The sequence below is a fragment of the Amyelois transitella genome, chromosome Z, assembly GCF_032362555.1.
Source record: "Amyelois transitella isolate CPQ chromosome Z, ilAmyTran1.1, whole genome shotgun sequence".
Lineage (NCBI taxonomy): Eukaryota > Metazoa > Arthropoda > Insecta > Lepidoptera > Pyralidae > Amyelois > Amyelois transitella.
This window is the reverse complement of record NC_083535.1, coordinates 4,040,832-4,067,284: the sequence shown is the minus strand read 5'-3', so window position 1 is coordinate 4,067,284 and position 26,453 is coordinate 4,040,832. Positions and strand designations below refer to the sequence as shown.

The 26,453-nt window shown below is 35.3% G+C and overlaps 1 protein-coding gene across 2 annotated transcripts in view; it reads right to left on the bottom strand.

Moving 5' to 3' along the window:
* LOC106130621 (protein bric-a-brac 1) overlaps positions 1-20,015 on the bottom strand; it is a 226,767-nt gene extending 206,752 nt beyond the window's left edge. For both annotated transcript variants that reach the window (XM_060953746.1, XM_060953747.1), the window contains exon 1: positions 19,271-20,015. In XM_060953746.1, coding sequence (XP_060809729.1) covers positions 19,271-19,942 — 672 coding nt within the window. In that variant the 5' untranslated portion in view covers positions 19,943-20,015. The remainder of the gene's footprint in view (positions 1-19,270) is intronic.
* Between the last annotated feature and the right edge of the window lie 6,438 nt (positions 20,016-26,453).

Below are 26,453 nucleotides of genomic sequence, written 5' to 3'. Positions count from 1 at the left end.
CAAATCAAATGATTAACTCCTTGAGTAGTTTGATGCGCTCTTGTTAGGAACTTTCAGTATTTGCCGTTGTAGTTTCTGTAAGTTATAAATAACATCAGAACTTTAGCATAAGCAAGTCCTAATGTGTAGATGTCATCGTGTTTTTTTTTAAACCATTAAACAAACCACCTACGAAGAAGGGTGCAAAGAATTACGATTTTTTTTTAAATACTGTCAAAATCATATATTTATTCAAGTAGGTATAGACTTTATTGTTGAAACAAACAAATCTAGGGTTAGTCTTCAGATACTTTAAACGTATAAACATGACTTACTCAATCCATGATCAGTGGCCATAGCGGCATACCAAGCTCCTCTCCTGAAAGGTGAAGAAGTAACCGGGACTAACGTCAGGAGAATGATGAATTTAATCAGTTTGTGTTTATATTTATTACACAAAAATAAATATTATCTACCAACTACCTAGTCAACCATTGCATTGGAAGAAATTATTATTAGTTTAGCATTAAGATGTCAATGGTCGATGCCGACGCGTTCCGTCATACCGTAATGTCGCCCGACGGGTAGGGACGGAAATATTATAAATTGTACATTAACTGCAACATTTTATTGAATGTTGTGTGCCAAGTTGCCGACAGACATTTATATACAAAATATATAATTAAAAAAATGTTTTAAATAAACAAGCCTTTTTGTAACTGTCGAAGCACTACATTTTTTGTAATTTTTGTGTTCTTTGTAAACGTTTTCATTATTATAATTTTCTAAAATCAGTACTTAATTGCAAAGTTAAATAGCTCTAGACAAACGTCTCTCCTATTCAAACAATTGAAAAAAAAATTGTTGAAAAAAATGCTAAATTAAATTAAACACCAAGCATTACATTCGTTTCTGTGGCTGGCAACACCACCGTGCCAAATACACGTGTTGCGATTAGATCTACACGTCACACGTGCAAGCACGCGCCGTGGGGAGCGGGTTCGAGCCCGGCCATGGAAAACTAAATATTTTATTTCCCCTAATTACATACACTTTTGCGGCCACATTAAAATATGTTACGTTAAAGCATGCTCGCGTCTAATACCCGTATTTATACCGCATAACGTAACTCATAGTTTTTACACGATTATGTATAGTAATAACTAATGCTTATTGTAAACTAGACTTTTAAACAGAGCAGTTTTATATAAATAGTTCATGTTATTTAGGTACTCATGAAACTATCTTATAGTCCATCCTTGTCTCAAATATAGTTTAATACATACATACATAAAATCACGCCTCTTTCCCGGAGGGGTAGGCAGAGACTACCTCAATACAATACTACTTACTTACCTACTATAGTTTAATCAGAAGATTTAATTACTAAAAGAAAATTACATCGTCTGCTTTAGTTTAAGAGCGATATATCGTTAATACTTTCTCGCTTACTGTTATTATGATTAGAACTAAGTCTACCTATATTGTAACAGTATCACTATGTTAGTGTTTGACACATATACAAACAAGCGTAACAGCTACTGCGCTGAACGTATCATCCATATGCTAACATTTACTTTGATCTGCACTATCGCAAGATAATATATACGATAAAATATTAAGACTATTTCGAACCTATGTGGATTAACTGACAAACGTGCGTTAGAAAAGCTATTTAAAATGGGGTAAATTCTTTATCTTTTTGTCGTTTTATGTCTTGTCACTAAAGGCTAAACTGGACTTTTTAGCATATATAGATGACCTTATATTAAACTGTCACATAAATATGAAACTCCACTTACTGAGTGACCGCCAAATATGTGCTTAGGAGAGTGTTAAGAGAAGATTAAGGTAGCCATAGAAAAATGGAAAATAAACGAGATTTTTTTGTGTTGTATCTGTCATAACATATTTCCGAACAGAACAACTACATATTCAAATTGTTTCAATACCGAAGTGGTACCCTGAAATCTATTTCAAGAAATATGATCGAAACGACCGTCCAAATCGCATTATTTTTTGAGAAATAGCAAATATACATATATACAAAATGCTTCCATTCTTTGATCAACATCCTATTAAACGAGTCTGTTAACTAAAAAATGGGTAGGAGTGTGGTCTTATGTGGTCTTTCTATACGAATAATGTGAATGAGCAAATATTACCATTAATAGACCACAATTAAATCTACAGTATTAAGAGATTATTGCTTTATCATTAAACCTTTTGTAAATACGCAGAATCACATGAAATAGTGTTTTTTTCCTTTATCAGACAAAATAAAACTGAGGCTAGAACCGAGAAATACTGATAAAGAAAAACATAACTTTTGGAACCGGACTCAAATTCAAACGGGATTGAAGGCTGGCACATTCTAAGATATCTTCACTTCCAGACCAGACTTCAAACTACTAAAATTGTAAACAGTACTAGCCTGTATAGTGCCACTGTAGGGAGTCCTGTCCCCTACCTCTCCTCTCCCCTCGGACGCGTGCTTGAACCAAAGAAAAAAGAAGATGAAACTCGAGAAGAATAAGAATCGGAATGAATGTATAGGTCCTACGAGTTCGACAGCACTCACGATACGGAGATATTTTTGTATATTTATATTGCAGGCATAATGGTAATTATTTGAAAATTCGCAGTGAAGCAAAGCCTTTGGAAAATATTAGTCTTAAATTTATAAAATGTCATCATTATCTAAACGTGGAACGTTACCTATCAATATTTCAAGATTTTTGGCTCTGTTTACCCCGCAAGGGATATAGACGTGATTATATGTATGTTTATATGTATCATCATTATCTAAACTCTAGATTTTGTTGCGTCATCTACATAACCTACCTTTTACCATGGTTACGAGTTAATACTATCATTCAAATTGTAATGGACAATACATTAAATAAAAGCTTGTAAAAGTACGCCGGACGGTCAAAACCTAGTTTGTAAAACCGTAATCTAGATAAGCTAGTTCGTTCTTTGGTGTTATCAACTATACTACATTTTAATAACTTTCAAAGTTTACAGCAATTACGAACAAACATCGTGTATGTCGTTTTGTCGAATTATTTCCCTGTGGCGGTCGCAAGTAATTTCATCGCAATTGTAATTATCAAAAGTATAGTGACAATACGTTATCTTTCAAATAATATCAATGATGGTTAGGGCACAAAGGACATGACTGTGGAGTCTAAGTCACAAATGGATATTTCAATTTTATAGAACGTCACCAAATCAGAAACAATGATCTATATTCGATTTTGTGTTTTGATGCAAAGGCAACCATAATATATCGACTAAAATTATTTATTTTTTATTTTGTTTAGCCTTCTAAAATAGAGTAGGTATACTATATCTTACCAGAATCCGAGTTCGGGGAAAAATGTACCTACCTACTTATAAACTTGTAAGTAGGTAGGATGCCATAACTAAAAACTTAAAAAAAAGAAGTCTTAATCGCCATATCACTTAATTTAGTAAAATGATATGATTGGCGTCAGTTCTTAATTATCAATATTTTAATTTACTTCAATGCTCTTTCTTTAAAGAGAAAATTAATACTTTTCGTTTAATTACTGCGGTTTGTGAATTTTCGATAATTACTTGGAGAGGTCAATGACACTAAAAAACTGTTAATGTTTGTACTATCTTGAAATCCTTATAGTATCAGTAACAACATATGTTTAAGAAGACGCGTGTAAATGGATTGTTTTTGAATTTTTAACGCTACATAATGAAGATGTTATAATTTTAAAATCTGCCAACAGCTAAACATAAATAGAGATATAAATGGAAAATTCAGGAAGTTATGTTAAATGCAATGAATACAAAATATAGAATACAGCTTTACCTCCATGGAAATCTATTTTGTAGTTGGGGTGGCAAAGGTCATGATGCCGTTGACCCCGTGTTTACATTCGTTTCGAAATTGTCAAGTAGGTATTTGATCGTAGAAGGCGACCAGGCGAAAGAGCAAATAGCCCGCATATTATAAAAAAAAAACTATATTTTCCGATGTTTTCCCTCACCGTAAGAGCACCGGTTAGTATTCAAACTAATGTACATAACTTTGTAACTATCATTGGTATATGGCCGAGGTGGGAATTGAACCTGTGTCTTCTGCGCATCACGCATTTTATCCGGGCACCTTACCGATTCGACCATCGACGCTTTCATCAATTAATCTCAACAATGTAAGTAACTCAGAATAAAATTATTGCATTGTCCTGGGATTTCAACCTTTGCATCATGCTCCTTCAGTCTGCTACTATAACTGTTGACCACCGACACTATTATGTCAGAGCGCTATTCTTTACAAAGTCCATATCGAAAATTAAATACTTAGTTAAAACTGGGATTACCGAATTCAGAACAAAACAGAAAGATCAAAGCAAAGTACCGCTTCGTTTTTATTGTGTCCTAAAGATTTATTTGATACGAACACACTTACACAATAAGAGATAGTGTTATAGCGTTCACTAAATTTGTCTAGAGCAAACATTTTTTACACGTATGTAATGTAAGAGATAGGCCTTAATTTAAAACAACAGACGAGCGCGTATGAATTAGGTTGCTTTTTATGATCTGCCGACGGTGTCACAACACCTTAATGAGTTCCGTGGAACTTTCAGAGGTAATATTGTGATTCAAATGTTTTCGGGGAAAAAAGACTCTCTTTTAAAAACATAAATAAACAAACGTCTTTTACTTGGCGATGTAGTTTTTTTTTCTTAGTTTTCCGGAAGATGACCTATCAACCGGTCGTTTTCATTTATTCATAATTTCATTACCAAGCCATCTAGCTAATTTTGTTACTGTTAGGTCTTTTTACCGAATAAGGGATAACCACGTGATATGAGTGTTTTTTGTTTTATATAAATTACTTGGTTTAATTTATCATATCATTTACATTACAAGTTAACAATTACAGTACATTTAATTTTTATCCTCCATTTAATGTGTGTCCTCCAACTGAGAGACAGACTTGTAAACTTAGGATTCCTCTTTTAGGCGATGGGCTAGCAACCTGTCACTATTTGAATCTCATGTCTACCATCAAGCCAAACAGCTGAACGTGGCCTATCTGTCTTGTCAAGACTTTTGCCTCTGTCTACTCCGCAACGGATATAGAGGTGACCATATGTATGTATGTGTACTGTACATACTGACAACTCAATAAGTATGTTTGTTCATACTGACAATCACAGTCGATATTTAACATGTCAGTTTGCAAATTGTAAAATCGATTGTTGACTGCTGCTTTGACCGCCATTATCAAACAGAATATTTTATACAAATGGAATTATAATCTTGATTAGTAATGTGATATGTGCTTCTTTGAGTAATAGCCTAATAATACTATAGAATCTATATATATTATAAAACTAAATGTTGCCCGCGACTCCGTTCGCGTGTAGGTATCTCCATAGCAAAGACCAAAGCCTGAGGTCAGTACCCTGACTTTCCTCTCTCCACTTTGTCCGGTTCGCGGTCCTCAGATTGAAGTCCATTGGTTCGCATATCATCTTTTGCGTTTATTACTTACCGATGTTGATATAATTTTGAACAGAGTCAGTCTCTTAGGGGCAGAATAATTTATCATAATATCTCTTGATAAAGTTCATGTTGACTTTGCAACCAAACCAACATGGAATCGAGGACAGCATTGATGATAATACTCCGCAGGAAACCACTAGGCTTAAGAAAATACGTGCAACATCATATTAATCTTTCATAGATAAGGAAGAGATTAAAAAACAAAGGTCAAGCTACTCTGCTATGCCACATGCATGAGACATTTTGTGAGTCAAGTTGGCTGGTTCACCGACCGCGGATGACACTTCCTAAAATTTAAATTTCGAATGTGAATGAATGATTCAACGTCATTCATTCATGCAGACGGCTATGTTGTCTTCGTTCGGAATTCAAATAGTCGCTATTTTGTAATACTTGTAACGGATTTGCTCATCTTTGGAAGGATAGTCAAATGGACTTCGGTAGCAAACATCCTAACATAACAGGATTCATTCAAATTTTATTCCGAAGAATTATCATAGCGGATTTTCAAATATACACACATACATTTATCACATCCCCTAGGAGTAGGTACACAAAGCCAACATTCTTAAAAAGGGTTGTAAAGCACTTTCAGCTGGATGTCTTGATGGTGAACTGAGAGTCAGAGAGTGCCATCACTATGAATAAGAATCACGTTTATAAGCCTTTCTAATTTATTACTTGTATTCTGAGCAACCCGACAAGAAAAGATTAAAAAAAATTTAGTAAAACCTGAGATAAAAATTAGTTAAGAATATGACGAATTCTAAATGAGTAAGGGTCTAGTAAAATCTTTAGCTTACTAGACCATAGCTAAGGAATCGGAACAATCGTATTGGTCGTAAAGATAACGCAAATTGGTGAGACGGTGACGCATCTCATTCTACCTTTGTTTCGAACACAATTTCAGTAATTCGTGAATAAGCTATGACCTAACCGCGAGCTAGGGTTAACGTATACGTAGTTCAGATCACCCTCATTGTATCATCACATCTACTTGAAGTAACTGCAAAGAACAAAATTTTATGGCATTATAGGAATGAATTTGCTTAAAAAAAGGAGAACCTTTATAATTACTTTTAAAAGTATCTTGTACGTATTTTTGTGTACAAAAAAATATTAGTATGATTTTAAGTATAAATTATTTAGAAATGAATACAAATTTCCCGTTACACTTTGGTGAAAATGCTAGAGGAGAAAGATATACATAGAAACTTTGATATAACTTGTAGAAAAAAAGGTTATAATGAGCAAAACGTCTAAAAGACGCCAACTAGGTCGCATGTCCAAATAGCATGATTTTTTAATTAACTCAATTTGTGCCCTTACTAACTTATGTACTTTTACCCGTCACATGTGTCAAAATGGGAAAAGGAGGACTTTATTGAAATGGCATAAGAAACCTTTTGACATCATGTATTAATATGAATGATTGGATTGAACTTGGAAATTTTCCCTAATTTTGCCGAAAATCTCTGATTACTGGCAACCCTGAGTTCGCGATGACCGGTTGAGGTAATTATTTTTATATGTAAGGCATTGTTTTCCATTTACACGCTCGTAAAATCAGTCTTATTTTTAAGTTGACGAATAAGTCTAGATGCCTGTGTTTCTTTCAAAAAAGGAGGAGGTGCTCAATTCAACTGTATTTTTTTTTTCTCAATTAGAATGGCTTACTAAAGTTTCATTGCCTCCATTTCTATTGACGTTTTGATGGAAAGTCTATTTTTAATGATGTTATTTTCCTAGGCCTATTACCTAGGAAAATAACATCTTTAAAAATATTACTTTCTTCTATTTCTCATGTTAGAAAGATGTAGTCTCTGTCTATCTCCGAGAACGAGGCGTGTTATAATATGTTTGTATGTAGGATAATATTCTATTCCTCCCTGTTCGCGCAATATTAAAAAGGCGTCCGTCCCTACCAACCTTATTTTTGGTTCACAGCATTAGTATTACTTAATGCGCCACTGATGACTATGATCTTATATTTTAACTAAAATAAGAATGTATTCATTGTTAGTAAAGATTTTGGCAAATCCGCATTGCACACGCCACCAAAACTAACATTATAAAACTTGCTAAACAATTTCATTACTTGAATACCAGTCCGTTCCGTAATACTAAAACATAAAAAATTATCTGTTACATGAAGCGTGTTACTAAAGTTTACACAACCGTTACATATATAATTATAATGCTCTTATCACCACCGATAAAACGGCATATATTTTATCGAAGAAATTTTAATAATAATATAATCGGTTTTATTATAATCTGCAATTAATATTTTGTAAGCGCGTGAAATTAAAAAATATATCGCTGTATAAAATGTGCGGTGATTGCGGAAACTAATTTAATTAAAATTCTATTTATTGCTTAAGCTTCGTTTTCTTAAGAGATTAAGTGTTGCAGTTTTAATCAATTCTAGGTTAGTTAAAAAATTACAAATCTTTATCAGGAAAACGGGTCGTTCTTTCCCTTCATTCAGTCGATGATTATAATTTGCTAATTTATTAACATTCGTTACCAATATTACCAGACTTAAAAGAGCAAATACCCAACTGTCTATATTAAAATAAAAAAAAATCAATGATCACTTTCTAACTCGAGCCGAAACGAAGTCAAGTGGACAAGCAAACATACGAGGGTCCGTGGAGAGGCAGGCCATGGATCGAAGCAAACCTGCCCACAACAAACAGACCCGCTACTTGTCCAAAAAAAGAGACTATATATACCTACCTTTATCTCATACGGGATAGTCGGAACTAACAGTCCCGGAAATACTATAAGCAAGAAGTGGCTAAAGGGACTACATTATGGGTAATCTAATTAGTAGTAGGTATAAAATAACACGGCTTTATCATGTTGAGAGTAAACAGAGCCAGTATTCACAAGGCCACGTTGGGATGGATGGCTTAATGGTGGAATTGAGATACAGAGTATTACTTTCCAATGCCTAAACGACGATTGAAGACCAGAGTAAATAAGAACTTATGAGACTAGTTACGTACCTTGATCAAAATAGGTGACGTTCTAGTGAAAAGTCAAGTCACAAGTACCCTAAATCGATAAGCATGCATAAAAGGACTGACTGAATGTGGACGCACTCGTAGCAAAAGAACTATGCATGAATCGTGGCAAGTGGAAATCTGTTAACTCTGCCTGCCTATTCGGGAAAAAGGCTTAACCGTATGTGTAAACGCTTGGATATAATACAATAAATTTGAGTGATGACATAGTAATTTGAACTTCGAAAAACCTGTGAAATACCCCCAAGAAGATCCAACGGACCATGCCCCACAGATTTACATTGTAAAATGCAATTGTAAATGATTGTTTATTTTGAGACACCTAGTGGTGAATGGTGAATTATTCATTGTTATTATTACAACGCTTCGGAAACCTAAGTTCTCATTTGTTATTCTATTATTATAATGCGTTCTCTTTCTATGCTACTTTTTATATAGAATATGAGCAAGAATTTTTATGATACGAGTAAGACAAAAAACATTGCATCGCCCGACTGCCCAAGTTATAAATGTGTACGCTTCATATAACTTGTCTGTAAGCCATCAGGGGTTTTATATAAATTTTTAACTTTTAAATTTACATTAAATTAGATATGACATGTACTCTCTTTCAGTTGCCAGTTGCACTCTCCACCGCTATGAATTGCTTCCGCCTGTCGGTAATTCAATTCTCTCTCCACTTCATCTGATCTTGAGCATCAGTTTTACGTCCGATAGCTTGCATATCACTCTTCACGACTTCTAGCAAAGTTTTCTTCGGATTTCTCTTCTACTTAGGCAAGTAAGAAAAATACTATCTCTCTTATATCAGCAAGAATTTTCAAGCATTGAAATGGTTTCCATCTAATCTCCCGATTAAAAAACGAACCCCCGTCTGTCCAAGTTTGTGCTAAGTCTTTATAATTTAAAAACTTTACTGCGCTTTGAAAGTTTTAGCAGGTGAGCTCTCTCTGCTAGACCTTATTAAATCTTTATTTTTATTCCGCTATATCTCTGAAACCCCTAATCCATCTTCTTTCTTGTGGCGTTTATCCCGGTTACATCCTGACCTCTCCGGAGCAGAGTCCAGGGTATAACTTTTGCCATGATCCTGGATTAGACAAGTCAGGTTTAACAAGAAGCAGCTACTGTCTGACCTCCGAAACCTTTGCAGGGGAATCTAATCCATATTGGATCACGATAAAAGCCGCACTAGATGTATGTATGTGCCTATTGGATTAGTCACCTTTTACGACATCTATGGGAAAAGGTGGATAGGTCGTATTCTGTTAAAGTGTCAGAAACCACACGGCACACCTAAGTCACGATAAGCCCTTGAATAACTTACATATCTGTCTGTATGTTACACCTAAATCCACTGGTATTCAGGGTAACACTGCCTAATACCTATCAATGGAAATGTCTAGGGTTCAGCACCGGGTTGTAGGCATCTTGTTAAATATTAGACATAGGTACAGTCAGAATATCAAGTTTGGGTACAAACTACAAATGATGTTTCCCATGCAAGTTGAATTGGTAATGATCAATATAATAACTTCCACATCTGGGACGGGGTACACAGAGCCATTTGCTATGGGTATTTGTATTTTTCAGAGCCGATGCAAAACCTTATCGTCACTTAAATTTACGAAACTAACTAATTACTTATAACATTGTCTATTTGCCTGTTTGCTGTAAAAAGTGGACATCAACGATACGGAAAGCACAAAATAAATGCTTGCGAATTTTATGTTATTTACATATTTTTCTTTATGCCTTTGATAAAATGTGTACAATAATTCAATCAACGACTATGTTCTATGTACCTATGTATGTGAAAGACTATGACTAATGTGCACCATCATCATCATCGTATTAGCCGTAGAACGTCCACTGCTGGACACAAGCCTCCTCCAATGACTTCTTAATGTTGCTAATTACTTTTAATCAATTGCATAGTATGCCCGCGCCAGTACATTTTAGTTCTTAATTAATTTCAAATAACAGCAAAAAGTCCTATAAAGTTGACGGTACTAAATAACGCGATAAAAACACCTTATCATAGCAGCCTCAGAATTAATCGAACACACATACAATAAATATGCTTATCGTTCACAACATAAATTAATCTTGATGCTAATACTATATTTTTTATTCAATGCACTTTTTAATTACCTACGTTAATTGAAAATGAACGGAAAAGTCTATTTGCACAGTTATTATTTTGTGTTTTTAATTTATCTAAGCGACTAGTGACCGCATGCAGATCCATCCGTGAAGTATTTTCATTAAAAATAAAATTTGTAAGAAAGTGTTTTAAATAGTACCTACCTACCTACAAATTCCAAATTATAATTATATTATCCTACTGTACGTGGCCTTATAGTCTTATCCAGACTGTTTATTCTTGTCTCTAACCGTTGTTCTATTACCTATATCGTGTATATATGTAAATTATAATGGAAATATTAAAAAAATATAATAAATTACAATAAAAAATAGAACTTCTGAAACGATTCAAAGAAATATTTGCTTATCACCTAAGAAAATGTTTCGTATACCTATCTATAGTTGTAATTCTTCTTTAGAGCTAAAAGCAATAACAACCTGTCGCTTTATCGGTATCTCATTTCTATTTATAAGACAAGCCAAAGACGCTAATTTGAGACTATTGGCTCTGTCTACCCCGTAACAAGAGAAATCTAAATGTATGTAAATTTTCCTAAGTGCGTTTCTTTGGACACAAACACGTAAAAACTAAAAATGGCTGCCATTATAGAATGGACTTCTATGACGCAGGCAACGAGATTATTTCTTAACACATCGGATGAAGATTAGAAAAATTACTTATCTACTTTGTGATAAGGAACAGATGTTTTCTTGTGTTATGGAATTGCATGTACTGTCGACAACACAACTTGAAACTAAAATCTGATGAAACTTCACTCTACATCATGCACTTGGCAGTATTTTTTTTATGTTGGTAATTTGGCAATCATTAGAATTATCGATACCTATAGAAAACCAGATGAATTTTCTGTGCAATAAGCAAGAAAAGAAATGTTTGTTCAATGTTGAAATTGTAGTTAAGTTTTCATTATAAAATCTATTAGCGTCAGTTCTAACCTAACCTAACCTTTTTTAAAGTCAGTTCAATCCGAGACGAGACACGATGCGTCATTTTAATTGAGCGACTATAACCAACTGTATACAATCTCACCTTTTTCCAAAGGGGTAGGCAGAGAATACATCGTTTCACTTGCCACGAACCCTGCATACTTCTTTTTCATCTTCATATTATGTCAATCGTTTTATACAAGCTCGTCGGTCAAGGGCACTATTGACCTGACCTTTCACCAAAATGTCCCTGATTTCATTAAGGTATGTTAAATTATTTTTTTGTACGAGCCATAAACCCTGAAGATATGGGTTTCTTTTTTGCACTTTCTACTTCGCTGAGTTAGATTAAGCAAATAAGATAAACTTGGTTTAATACGCATGTAGAAACTGCAATCAGGCATGATGTAGCATGTATAGACACAGATATACTATTTGTACAAGAATTATTGAATGACACAACAATATGTTAATAGCCGAAAATCCCCAGAAATCTTCATACTCGTATATAGACTATTTATAAATTTATATAATAAACGTGTACATTATGCATTCACGTGTATGTAGTAAATCACGACTGTGATGATGATTAAATTAGTTATGGTTAAACGAAAGATTGTGTCCGTCTTTTACAATATCACGTTGAAACCGCTAAATCGTTTTGAATGAAATTTTATAGATAGTTTTTTTGTGTGGTCTATTTTCGTTCCCAGTTGCGCAGTCATCTGTTAAACCTAACGCACAATTCTTTATTTTCCCTTTTTTGTGATAATTTCGGGAAATCTTCTCTAAATTCCACTTTTTCCACAATAACTAAAAGTCCTACATATTTTCTGGTTTGTTCAAGACGATATGTTTTATGATGTAATGTTATCAATAAGTTTTCTATATTATAGTTATGATCAAGTTTGAAAAATTTTATAACATAGGGTGAATTCCGAATACATTTTAATATAATTTACAACATTCTTAGCCTTAGAATGTACTCATCAACTAATAAATAGGTTGGGTGTGGGAAATGGCGTGTGTCAGTAATTTATTGCTTTTAATACAATAATTCCTCCATCGCTGGCTCTCGCAAATTACGATGATAATTTTATAAGAAAATTGGCTTTCCATTGTTAAATTGTTCAAAGTACTTTGGAACTGAAATAGAACGTACGCTGTTACGAGTAGGTATCCTCCAGGTAGCGTGGAGTTTCCAAGAATACTTGATAAATTTCAAAGATTTATAAATAATCGCCGATGTTAGTCTGGGAGCAAACTTTGTTTTGAACTCTCCATTCCCGTAAGAAATAATTGTCATCTGTTTCTAGCTACAGAGTCCAGAATATTAAAATAGTAAGAAATAGTATTACTGGTGAATGTGACATTGTAAGTGATGATTGGGATTCTGACGCCATGATAGAAACTTTTTGTGTACATTTTCCATCTCAATTCTGAGCATTAATTTGTAAAAATTGCGTGCGTTACGACACATATTTTTTTATATGGTTTCTATATGTTTACAGGATGCAATTTTTCGATGTTTTGCAGAGTAAACTAGGTTCACAAAAAAATTATCCTTCAGTTGACGTCGTCAGTCCTCCAATCCTAGGCTAAGTAGAACCCGGGGTCCGACCACCAAACATGCAACCGGGAACACATTCTGCCGATGTCTATGCAACGTAACGCAGTAATGTAAAGCGCTGAATGATTTTCTTTCCGTAAATTCCGAACACAAGAATTAACCAATAGAGTAAGAGACAGCATAACAATTGGTAACTGACCATAGCGAAGCTGATTTGTAATCAGGGATGTTTGGATAGTGAATTATTTTATAAGTTTCTTGCAACTGTCTTTAGCATAAGAGTAATATGTTGTTGTGTCATGATCCTACTACTAGAAGTTTCTTTTAGTATATTGGCATAATTTATTTTAAAGGGTGACAGATACCTACTTTAAAAAAAAAAAACACTAAATGATATAAAGACCGAGAATTTTTTTCTGATAATTTAAGATTTTAACGGAAGGTTTTGTTTCGTTTAATAAAAATCAACGTTTAAAAATCATATCTTAAATAATGCAACTGTTCTTAAACATTTAAACCCACACAAGACCACCGCGCGCATTGGAATGAAATAGTTCAAGTTGAACTATTAGACCAAGCACATTGAACATGTTTAAATTAAAAAAATATATATCTTTATTTACTATTCTAGTTAGTCATTTATTCATGACGTGTGTAACATACTTATGAGTAAAGATTTTAGACTTTGTTATATGAAAGCAAAACGAATATCAAGCTTTGAAAGGAAAAATTTAAAACAAATAAAATGCTTAACTAACATTAAAAATTACCAATAAATCAGTAATTTTATGAAAATTTTCTATTACACTGTGATAATGCATTACTATTGAATTCATTATCTACTAACGTCATCCATATTAATTATGATTACTTCTTTTCATTGTGTAAAAACAATAGAAAATATTATAATCAAGTAAAAAAAAAATGTAACCGAGCTCTTGGCCTAAGCGTTTGTTGAAAAATGTAAGTAGGCACAAAATAAAATGTCGGTGAGGCGGCCTATTGTTGCGCGTTGTATAATTTCGTATTTTCGACCAAAAGTAGGTCTTTGTTAACAAAAGGGGATATTGTTTCGGTGCAATTAGCAATGGTATCAACAATTCAACATAGATAAGTGAATGTTTGCATTAGGAGTGAGTTAGGAAAAATGTTACTATTATATGCCGCAGTTTTACGAGCCTTATCGCAGGGCTGGGCGTCTCAGCTGGGTTTTGACCGTATTTCGCTTATTTTATGCAAAGTTTGCGTTAAATAATGAACCTATTTTGCAAAACAATTTGAATGAGTTTTCTACTTTAAGTATGATATGCCTTATAAGGTCTTATTAAGTCCTTACATTAATTGTTCTTTTATAATAAGTTACTATTATTTTGCCTAAGAGGAAACAGGAGACTTTCGAATAACGATTTTCTTATTTAAATAAATAAGTATGTAGCGGGAGCGATGATTCGGCTCGACCGCCACCAAAGGGAAGATCTTCCGCCAGGCTAGGTGTTATGCCTGGGGAACCGCGGCTCCGACGATGTTGTGTCGGAGGTTGTATATATAGCTCCAATCCGTGAAATCTCTGAAATCGCGATTTGGGTTCTTCGCTGCTATTGGCTGAGCGCGTCAATTTCTTCGAGATGATTGACATTAGTTGTTTGATTTGATGTTGTGACGAGTGGCGTAGAGATGTCGCCACAGTACTCCCCCCCAAGACCGGAGGTCTGAAGTCTTGATCTTGCTGTGCAATCTGTGCTTCAGTAGCTTGCAAGTGCCAGTTGTCTTCCAGTGAGTCGGAAGTTGCTCGAAGTCCTAGTGAGTCAGGAGTGAGCCGTTGCGTTGCTCGTAGTCTGCGGTGAGTCGAGACAGTAGAGAGCGAAGTCGACTTGTTGGCGCCGAGAGAAATCGTGCAGAGCTGCCACGCTGGAGAGAAGAGCGGCCGTCGAAGAGATCCAGGCGTGGGCTGCGGTAGATGCGTCGGTCGCTGAAGCCGATGAGAGTGAGTGCGGGTGGAGACAGGACCAGGAAGCTCGGTGAGTCGGCTGCGATGGACCTGCTGCGATACCCAGTTGCTGGCTTGCTATGAGACTGCTTGCAGAGTGAGGAGTGATGCTGAGGATTGGAGGAGTTGATGATGATGAGAAGGTTGCTTGCAATCACGTCGGGGTCACCAATGTAGCGGGAGCGATGATTCGGCTCGACCGCCACCAAAGGGAAGATCTTCCGCCAGGCTAGGTGTTATGCCTGGGGAACCGCGGCTCCGACGATGTTGTGTCGGAGGTTGTATATATAGCTCCAATCCGTGAAATCTCTGAAATCGCGATTTGGGTTCTTCGCTGCTATTGGCTGAGCGCGTCAATTTCTTCGAGATGATTGACATTAGTTGTTTGATTTGATGTTGTGACGAGTGGCGTAGAGATGTCGCCACAAGTATATACGGGAAAAATTACACAGATTGAGTAAGCCTCGAAGTTCGATACTTGTGTTACGAGATACTAACTCAAAGATACTTTATTTTATAATAAATACAATAAATAATAATAAAATTGATAAAGATCCAATTGGCCTTGGGCCAATCAAAAAAAGTTCTATTCTCATGCCCTAGCCGGGATTCAAGCCCGTATTTGTACTGCTTGAAACATATTTATACCCAATACGCAAATAAAGATGTTGATTTATCGATGAGGACTCATCATCAATCTTATAACTCAAATGCAGAAGTTAGACCTAAGGCCTAGATGAACGTATCTTGATCAAATTAAGGACGTCCTGGCAAAGGGTACGGTAAAGAGTACTCGAAACCGGATGAAGCGAAGGAAGTATGCAGAGATCGTAGCAAGTGGAAAGAGGTAGTCTCTGTCTACCCCTCCGGGAAAAAGGCGTGATTTTATTTATGTACGTATGTCTACCTAGCCCGTTTGACATAAAGACGTGATAATTGTGATTGATCGAAGCAGATTCGCCCGTCAATCGCAAAGTGGTTAAGGTACCCGATTTATAAGCGAAAGGAACAAGGTTCGAATCCCACTAAGGTCATATTTTCTGAACGCCATAAGTTCATAAGTCACTTGCCTATTATTTCTCTACTATAGGAAATGGAAGAAATGATCAGCATATTTATGCAAATAAATGATGAATCATGAGAATCCAATTTAGTCCGATTCTCTTAGTAACAGGGTCAGACGGATCGCCACAGTCGCTCCATTTTATAATCATCTTAAAATATACTTATAACTGTAAGCTCCATTCACGAAAGAGTCTTGCGCTTTTCAAATAATCTTACTTTTGCTACCCCTGTTCACAATACCTACAGATTGGTCTGGTCTTCAATTCTTTCGCTGTTACGGCTGTTAAACTTTGGAATGCACTTCCCAAATTTATCAAAACTTGCCCAAGTCGTTCTTATTTCAAATTTAAAAATTAACCAATACTTATACCATTTATTTAATTTTAGCACAATGTAATGGTTGATTAGTAGATTATACTTCAAGTATTTAGTACTCCTATTGTGGTAATTTATGCACCTGTATTTTGTACAATAAAGTTTAAATAAATGAATAATAATTAAAAACATATTGACCTCAGCTTTTCGACCAGACATTTAAGAAATATTTAAATATTGTTCGGTTTACTTATTTATCTAAGAACTCTGAAAGAAGTTGGTAGGTACTCCTTCTAGTAAGAAATACTTAGTTACTTCTTTAATGGTTTTCTTTACTGCAGAAAACTTGGTTTTTTTCCCATAGCAGGTAATATTGCGTCCCATTAGGTTTGAGCATACCGCAGGCAAACCAAGTTTACAAAAGTAAATAAACTTGCGCATGTTTCGTTAGCGTATTTGCATTCGCCTCCCCCGAAAAAAAAATATTTACCGAACAACCCTACGATCGGTCGATCAATAACCGCTGCCTGCCTTTTTATTTATTTTATAACTAAGTATGCATTTCTTCTATTTTTATGACAGTTTTGATCCTTACGGATTTCACGATTAATATTATATTATACTAGAGGAAACCCTATCAATCCCGCGTGAACTCCGGGATAAAAAGTAGCCTATATATTATTCTGGGTCTTCAGCTACCTACATACCAAATTTTATCGTAATCAGTTCAGTAGTTTTTGCGTGAAAGAATAACAAACATCCATACTGACATACTCACCAACTTTCGCATTTATAATAGGTATTAGTAGGATTAGTACTTTTTATCTTATTAAATATATAACGCTTTTCGATTTTTTCCAAAAAATTAATAAATTACAATAGTGACAAATGCAAAAACGTAGGTATTTCATCAAGAAATTTTCATGTTCCGCTTGCTAACTCCCACCACCTCCACTTCGTAAGCGACCGTTTTTCCCTTCCCGGAAGAATTTCGGGAAATTCTCTCTTAGTGCTCTCCTAAGTCCAGTAGGTAAACTGAATGAAAATTACAACTATACTGTAATTACCTAAAATCTGTCAGTCAATCACTCAAGTACTACAGAAAAAAAATATTCTATACCTACATCACTTGAACGCCCAGCAACGTAAAACAAATTTTATTTTTGACGTTTAATCTAAAATGTAATCTGACATTAGGTAGTTAGTTAACTATTTAAGTGTTATACGTTAACTTTCTTTGCATCGTTCCCAATAAATTTTAATTAGGAAAATATCGCACTTTCCACAATTGGGCCAGAACGCGGGGTCTGGGCAACACCGCCTTGCGGCCCCGCGGGTGGGCCACCCCCCACCCTCGTCGTCTCAGAAATCGTTTGTACAATGTCCCGAGACACGTTCGGCGTGACAGACAGACAAGTTGCCATTCAGTTTTAGAATTCCAATACTTTCAAACTTAGTATCTACCTTACGTAACTTTTCAAACTCTATTGTAAAATCATTCATATCACTTAAATGTGAAATGAAATTTTGATGAGAACATTTTATTTGCTAAGTTCATAGTTTTCTTTTGAGTGTGAAGTACCCCCTCGAGAGAGGAAACATAAAAGAAACTTTGGCTGACACTGTTTTGCATGTCTGATATCCTACTTTGACAAATATTTTTAATAAATTTAATTAGGATTAAAGTAAGGAATTAAATAACATTAAATAACTAGGCGTCATACTGTAATGTCAATACAGTAGATACATTTTATATTACTATAATAACCGGGAATTAATATTTTAACAAATTATTTTTATAAGTTCGTATTTAAGTAGTTCTAATTGAATTGAATCTATTTAGTTGAGGTAGGTAATATTAATTGTTTTTTATTATTAAATTAAATTTGCAATAATTTTTATTTTTATTTTGTTTGTAATATCTTTATTGCACAGAAACTTTAGAAGTTAAAATAAATAGTACCTACATACTTATAAAAATACATTTATGACCTAAGTACATAGGTAGTAAATTAATTCCTTAACATAAATAGGTTTTTTCTTTTGTTCCAAACTCACCAGTAAAAATTTAGTTTAAATACCAACATAAATTTATTTGATAATAGTTTTTCCAGTCACAGTAGCTCCTGGACTAACATTGTTTTTTTTTTACATTTATATTTGATAAGAAAAATCAAAGTAGGAACCTACTTAGGTACCTAACTGTGTTAATCGTTTATTTAATATCACTTATTTTCCTTGTGACCGGCTCCTGGACTAACATTTTTAATGTTATTCAATCTTTGAAGTACTCAATTCTGTGCATAACTTAAATATAGTTAGGAACTGTTCGAAGCCAAAATGTCGTACTTATGTTAATAGGTACATTATATTATTTACGAAAATGAACACCACTGAAAGCGTTGATATGAGAAGGTGGCGACCCATCCGCCGCAGGAGGTGGCCCCGCGCTCCAGCATCTCGCGCCCCTGACCGGCGACCCTGCCTCGAAAACACAAACAATCGCACGTGAGCCCGCAACTTTCGGCCTAAACTCGATCGATACACACTTATAACTTCCACATTAACAAAGTAGTAGACTCTAAAATAAATTAATTACGTAATGCGATACGGAAACTTTCGAGGGTGGGAGGCGTCGGGCGGCGGGACACGGGAAAAGTTTGTACTCACCCTCTCCTCCTCGCGGATCATCTCGGCGATGCCGGGGCGGATGTCCACATCGTCGGCGTGCAGCGGCAGCGCGGCGGGCCCCGCGTGCTCGCGCTCGCCCCCCTCGCGCTCGGGCCCCGGGCCCGGCACGCTCAGCGCGGGCCCCGGCGTGCTCGGCGAGCGCCGCGGGCTGTGCTCGCTCGACCCGCGGCGCCGCGTCTTCGATGGTGATTCACTTCGCTCCGACCCGCTCGTTGGCCTCTTCGGCGGCCTCAAGACAGCGTGGTCCGCGCTCACATCCGCCAGCCCGCGCACTTTTAGAGTCCCCGCCACATTCAACAATGCCTGGATCTGGTCCTGCGCCACGTTTATCTCGCCGCGGTACATGAAGTCCACCAGGGACTTTAGATCGCTAAATTTAATGTCCCGCATGATTATTATCGGGTGGTTGCACGGGTTGTCCATTAACAGGGATTGGAAGTAGGGGCTGCACGCGGATAGAACCACTTTGTGAGCTTTGAGGCTCTGTCCCTCACAGGAGAGGGTGACATCGACGAAGGACTGGGTCCTGAGGAGCTGGTCGAAGCAGTTGGTGAGATTGGTTTGGTAGTTGTTCCACCGCAGGCAGAACTGCTGCGGCTCGCCGTCCACATCGCGGCTCTCCATCGCCGCGGGTTCCCCCTCGGCGGGCATCGCTCTAGCAGCGTCGGCAACGGGCTCGCATCTGCAACGTACGCGGGAGCGGTGAGTAATGCACGACACGTATGCTGCGTGCGACGACTCGCGAGTCACTGAGCGGCGGCGAGGCGCGCGGCGGGGGTAGCGGCCGGGGCGGGGCGAGCGGCCGCGAATGGTGGAGCGCGCCGCCCCTGGCTACGCCCAGCCCCGCGCGCCGCTCCCAGCCCATCGATCCGCCAGCGCCCGCGCATCGACCACGCTGCGTCCACCACACATCATACTATGCAACCTGGTGCAACGAATGCATTGCAATTTTATTTTTATAATTTTTATGTAACCAGAAATATACCGGCGTCTTATTTATCTTACTTTCTTCCTTCCATTACTTTTTTACTAAATTATAAATATTTGTAAATAAGTAGATAATAAACTATTATTAAAATTAATAATTCATAATGTTAGTGAGTACGGTCATAGTTACATTTTTTTACTGTACTTATAAGGCAGGTAAATAGGACTCTTAATTAGCTAAGCTATCACAAACCGTGTTACATAGGTACTTACCTAGACAGCATAAAATTAATGTAGGTACCTTCCTAGGTTACCTAGTATTTTTACAATTTCTTAGATTGGTTGCTGCTTTAGGCTTTTTTGTATACTTACCTAATAGCACAGAACTCTTCATGCGAGTATGAGCCGTAGGTATAGGTAGGTAGGTAAGGTAAGGGTTTTTCTGATCTACTGAGTATTTTTTTTTATTTAATTGAAAGTTTAAAAAATAAGTAAGTACCTAATATCTACCTACTAACTTCAATCAAGATAAATTTATTTAAAATATCCTGAGCGTCAGGTTTAAGAAGGTTATCTATGTCTGACTCAGGCAGAATTATAACAAGGAAAGTATGAAATACCTACATGTACAGACAGACCTACTCATTACCTACCGATAACATACCAATATTTCTACCTAACGCAAGTTCTGCTTACAAATATTGTCTTAGTACCTACCTAAGTCTTAATTTTTTTTATTTACCTTGTAGTAGTATGAAACGAATTATTTTATACCAAACTAGGTACTGAAATACCAGAATCCGGTAAATAATGTCGTTATTTGAACTCTATTTCAAGTGAATAAAGCTCACAAAAACTGTATTCGTTCGTCTGAAAAATACCAAATCTTAAAAAAAGTATTCCTTACTGTCACTAAATTTTTAAATCTCGCCGTACCATTATTAAGCCACACAGCTCAGCATGGCGTTTCGGTCTTTTCAAGACTGTTGGCTCTGTCTGCCTCGCAAAGTGTAATAGACATGGCTATACCTATGTATGTATAACAATGTAACCTGGTAGTAGGTACTTAGTAGGTATATATAATAAGTACCTAATAAAAAAAAAAAAACTTTCGTTATGACTATCGTTTGTATGTTAAAACATACAATGGTCAAAGGCTCATACTTTCTATGCCTTATTATACTTAAATACGAATTACCTAGATACTAATATATTAAAATTAAGAAAATGATACTTAGGTATGGTAGGCAGAGACAACCTCTTTCCACTTGCAACGATCTCTGCACACTTCCTTCGCTTCATCCACATTCATAACTCTCTTCATGCAAGCTCGGCAAAGAAACCCTCCGGGAAAGAGACGTGATTTTATGTATGTATGTATAAGTACTTATAGTGTCACAATAGAACACTTAAGGAATGACGTTTACAACTACCTAAGTAAGGTGCGTTGGGGTAAATTCGGACTGTTTTTCGTTGTGTTTGACAGGTCATGTTTATGTTTTTTTTTTCTAGACTTATATTTTAATTAAAACATTAAGTTTAATTGGGAATTGTTTATGAAATGTCAAAGTATCAAATCTAAATGCGGATATCTCGCTAAACTAAATGATTGCCGCATAAACAGAGTTTAAAGTACACAAATATTTTTTTAAATCCATGGGTAAGATCGGATGTAGTGGGGGTAAGTTCGGAAATGACATAAAATCGATTTTATGGCTCAGAACATACAGCCCATAATAGCAAAATATCCGACCTTTAACTTGCCTTCTTGTGACATTTAACCCAGATCAATCAAATTTTACTGACACACAAACGACGCGGCTCAGTGACGGACGCGGACTGCGGGGAGGTGCACAACAAAATGGCATCTAGCGCTATGTTGTCAGTTTAGAAAAATTACTAATGATTTCGTAAATATTCAAAGAAAACGGTCTTCCCCCATTCACGATGTTACCCCAACGCACCTTACTAATAAGTAGTTAATCCATATTTATATTAATACCTAATAACTTTTACCCGCAACTTCGCCCACTTGAATCTAGCACCACCTAGGAAAGGAATAAAGGTTTTTCGCAAATGCCACGGGAACTAAGTAAAGTTTTTACGTCAGTATAATATTAATTCTTATGCAAAATTAAAGTAGATTGGTTCTGTAAGTACACGTGACGAGGAAACATTAACAAACAAATAATTTGATTAGCTGCTAACATTAAGGAAACACATTATATAAATGTTTTCTGGAGGTGGGCGTTGACATCTGCGACACAGGTTCATAACTTCTACAAATGTCATTGTTATACCATGTTACTTAAATTGTACTTACCTACTTGTTCTTGTTTCATATAGGTACTTCTATCTAGATTGATTACTAAATATTTTGTAAGTATAATTTTTTTAACTCAAACATATAGGTACTCACTGTAATTGGACCACTTTTGGTACAATATGATATATACAAACAAAACTTTCCTAAATATTAATTTTATTTTGTAATTTTCACAGGAGCGAAGCGCCGCACGGAAACAAAGGTGGTAGGTATTTACATAACAAGACGTATAAACGTGAATATATTTGTACATATAATACGCGTCTAAATGTAGTATAATATTTGGTATAAAAAGTTAAATAAAAAATTACTTAAAAAGCAATAGGTATGCATGTGAAACTTGTTTGTTTGTAAATATTTTACACATAATAAACAACAAAAAATTATGCACAACGGCGGACTTGTCTCTAGGAGGGATTTCTAGATATTGTATGGATGTGTAAGTAAGTAGGTATGTTGCATAATTTTCGTTCTTTCAACTGCATAAAAGTATCTAAATCTAATTTATTTATTTTTAAGGTATATATTTCAAATAACTTTAAATTTTATAAAAGATAAGTACATTAGTTACCATGTATAGGTAGGTATATCTCTTTATTAATATAATTTATAAATTAAATCTCAAACTTTGAATATTTTAAATTATTATGTGTAAGCATGCATGCTACATATGCTACAAAAGAATAATTGTTAAATAATACACATTTATACATATAACTATAAAATACATCAAACAATAATAAGAAAATAAAATAAAATATTACAACAATTAACATTCATTTAAAAGTATAAAATTTTGCATACCTAAGGTAAAACACCCAAACAGCCGTTAAATTCTGGAAATGCCTGTCTTTGCAAATCTCTTGTGCTCAAGCAATAATTCATATAACAATATGTTACACCCTTGTGATTAGGTAATTTGATTAAGTTTTGGTGCAAAGTATAAATAATAAACACTTCATAATATAGTTACACTAAAAATATGAAGTTAAATAAATATCGCTGACATAATTGATTATTGATAACACAAATTAAAAAAAAAATACATTACATTACCCACCTATATTCCGCTAAGCCATTACTGTCACATCTAGTTATGATTACATTTTATATCTGGTTGTCCGGTGCGGTGCAGTGTATGGATGTTTTGTGAGAAGCTAGCGATGCGCATGCGACAGTATTAATTGTTGGGTTACAGTAAGTTCATTTTATATTGTTATGTTATAATATTGTAAGAATCCGCATGCTCATTACAAATTTTGTTTGTAAGCACTGTTTCTCAGTAAGTGAAATTTGTTTTTTAATGAGAAATAATATTTTTGATACCTAAATCTCAACAAAGAAAATAAAACGTTTTCATACATTTATATAAATTCAACCGCTCAAGTGTGTATTTGTTTGCGCCACTCGTCTCTCCTAAACATAAATACGAACAACTGGTTTCACGGAACACTCGCACCAAACGGGCCCTGTCTTCCCTTTTGTTTATACATGGCTTAAACATAGAATTATATTGTCTAAGGAGAAAATATTACCTAAACAAAAAAAATTAAGGAATATTTTAAGACAAAATGTAAGTAAGTAATTTTTTGCATTTTAAAGCTAAACAATCCATACATACCTACTCGTATATTAAAATGCCAAACCGCCCTTGCTCCACACGGGTAAGTACCACTTTCGATTTTCATACAAATTTACACCCCCCATTTTAGTACTTACTTAAGATTGTAGGGTTCATTTTGAATAACAAATATCCAAAGTCAAAACGCGGGTTTTTACCTATAGGTATGCATACCAAAATTCATTCGAATCGGTTCAGCAGTTTGAATGTGAAAGCAGAAACATACAGACTTTCGTATTCAGATTGTAATCGATAGATGTCTGTACTTGAAGGTACAACAACACAGAAGTAAATATATGATTTTTTGAATATAGTCTAATTATCTATCTATTTGTTTATTTGTACTCGTATCACGCTTAAACTATTGCTGCGATTTTCTCAGATGTGTTAGGCTTGGTCTAACATAAAAACTGGTAAGAAAAATTTCTCTGCCTCACCACTTTAAAATTTTAAAATTAACGTTAATCACAATACTATCTGGAGTTTTCTCAGATAAGTGATAATAAACACCATTGTTAGGTACAACAAAACCTGTTACTAAGTATTTGATATTGAAACTCCATCATAAAGCTATACAGCTAAATGCGGCTTATAGACGTGACTACATTTAAGCATGAACCAAAAAAAACGGATACACAAAACGCACAAACGATAATAATATGAAAATATGTAAGTACCTATACCTATTAGTTAAGTAAGTACTGTACTAATATGATGACAAGTATATGAGTTATAACAACAGAAAGAAACGTAGGTAATCAAATCACGAAACATGAAACTACCTGCGTCGGTCTTAAATCACACAGTATCATATAAATCCCGGTATTTTTCATTATTTTACATCACTCATAAAAGTATGTGATGACAGGCGAGAGGTCACGCGAACCCCGGGCCCGGGTCCATCAATTAAACGGTCTAAATCATAATCTTGACAGCGTACGTTATTAATTAAGTTATAAAAAAGTCATGGCGGTATTAGCATATTTATGGCCCAATAAACTTGTGCGGCCACCGTTCAGTGGCTACCAGTAGCGCCATCTGTTAGTGTGTTAGGGTCAATTTTGTGAGTTATGGATTCTGAATGCATAGATGGCGTTGTTATTATAAAAAGATAAGTAGGTGCACCATAAATAAAAATTATAGAAGTAAAAGTTACGTACTACTTTAGTTTAAGTCTTTTCAATGTAAGTAGGTATAAGATTTATATCATAACGTGTACTAATTTCATTCAAATTAGAGTAATAATTTAGAATTTTACTTATGTCACCGCCTTCCAGTACCGATATTAGGTTCAAATGTCAGCAAAGTTCCGGTAGGAGCTTTTTTCTCATCATTGCGTAGAACATACTTGACTACATAGGTAATTCTAATAAGCGCGTGGCCCGACTCGCGCTTGACCGTTTTATTACTTTGTACTCCATAATTACAAGACAAACGTACTATCAACAATAACACAAAACATTATAAATGAAACCATTTACATATAATATCGTGACTTTAAAATTAATGGCGTGTTTGTTTATCTATTCGTGTATCTATAATTAATTAGGGGGAAGAGCGTGGTACCTTGTCGTTGTAAATGCAACTGAATTTGTGTTAAGCGGTGTCGTTTTAAATGTCGTATGTTTTGGTGTGACAAAGTTGTATTTCGTCATAGTTTTTCGGTCGCAGTAGTGAACGCCTGGCCCTTGAGAGTCCCGGGTTCGATGCTTGTCTGTGAATGTGTTATCCTACTTGATTGGCTTTATACAAGCAAGAGGACTAGATACAAATCATTTATTATTAAGTTTGATCTTTTATCACGATTTTTATTTCTATTTCTATAATAGGTACCTACATGTTCGTAGGAATTTTAAAAAAAAGGTGATAATGATACCTTTCAAGATTTTGTGTCTCAAAGTTGGTTCAATATAAGTACTATATGAATTTATCGTGACAAATAAAAATACATAAGTAGGTACAAATCTTTCCTTTTTTTAATATAATCATAGGTAATGAGTACCTACTACTAAATAGATTTACTAGGTACCTAAGCTGAGCCCCGAGGCTTTACTCCCGTGGGTACTTTGGGATAAAAACTCCAATCCAACATGTTCTTCCATGTGATAGTCTACCCAAATACTAAATTTCATCAAAATCCGCCCAATAGATTTTACGTGAGTTTATAATAAATACTCATATTATTAGTATTTTTCTCTGAATTTAATTTGATTCAAGGGTTGAAATTCTGTATCAAAACAAAACAATTTGTTGAATGGTCTTTGTCGGACTAAACTCAGCGTTTCTCC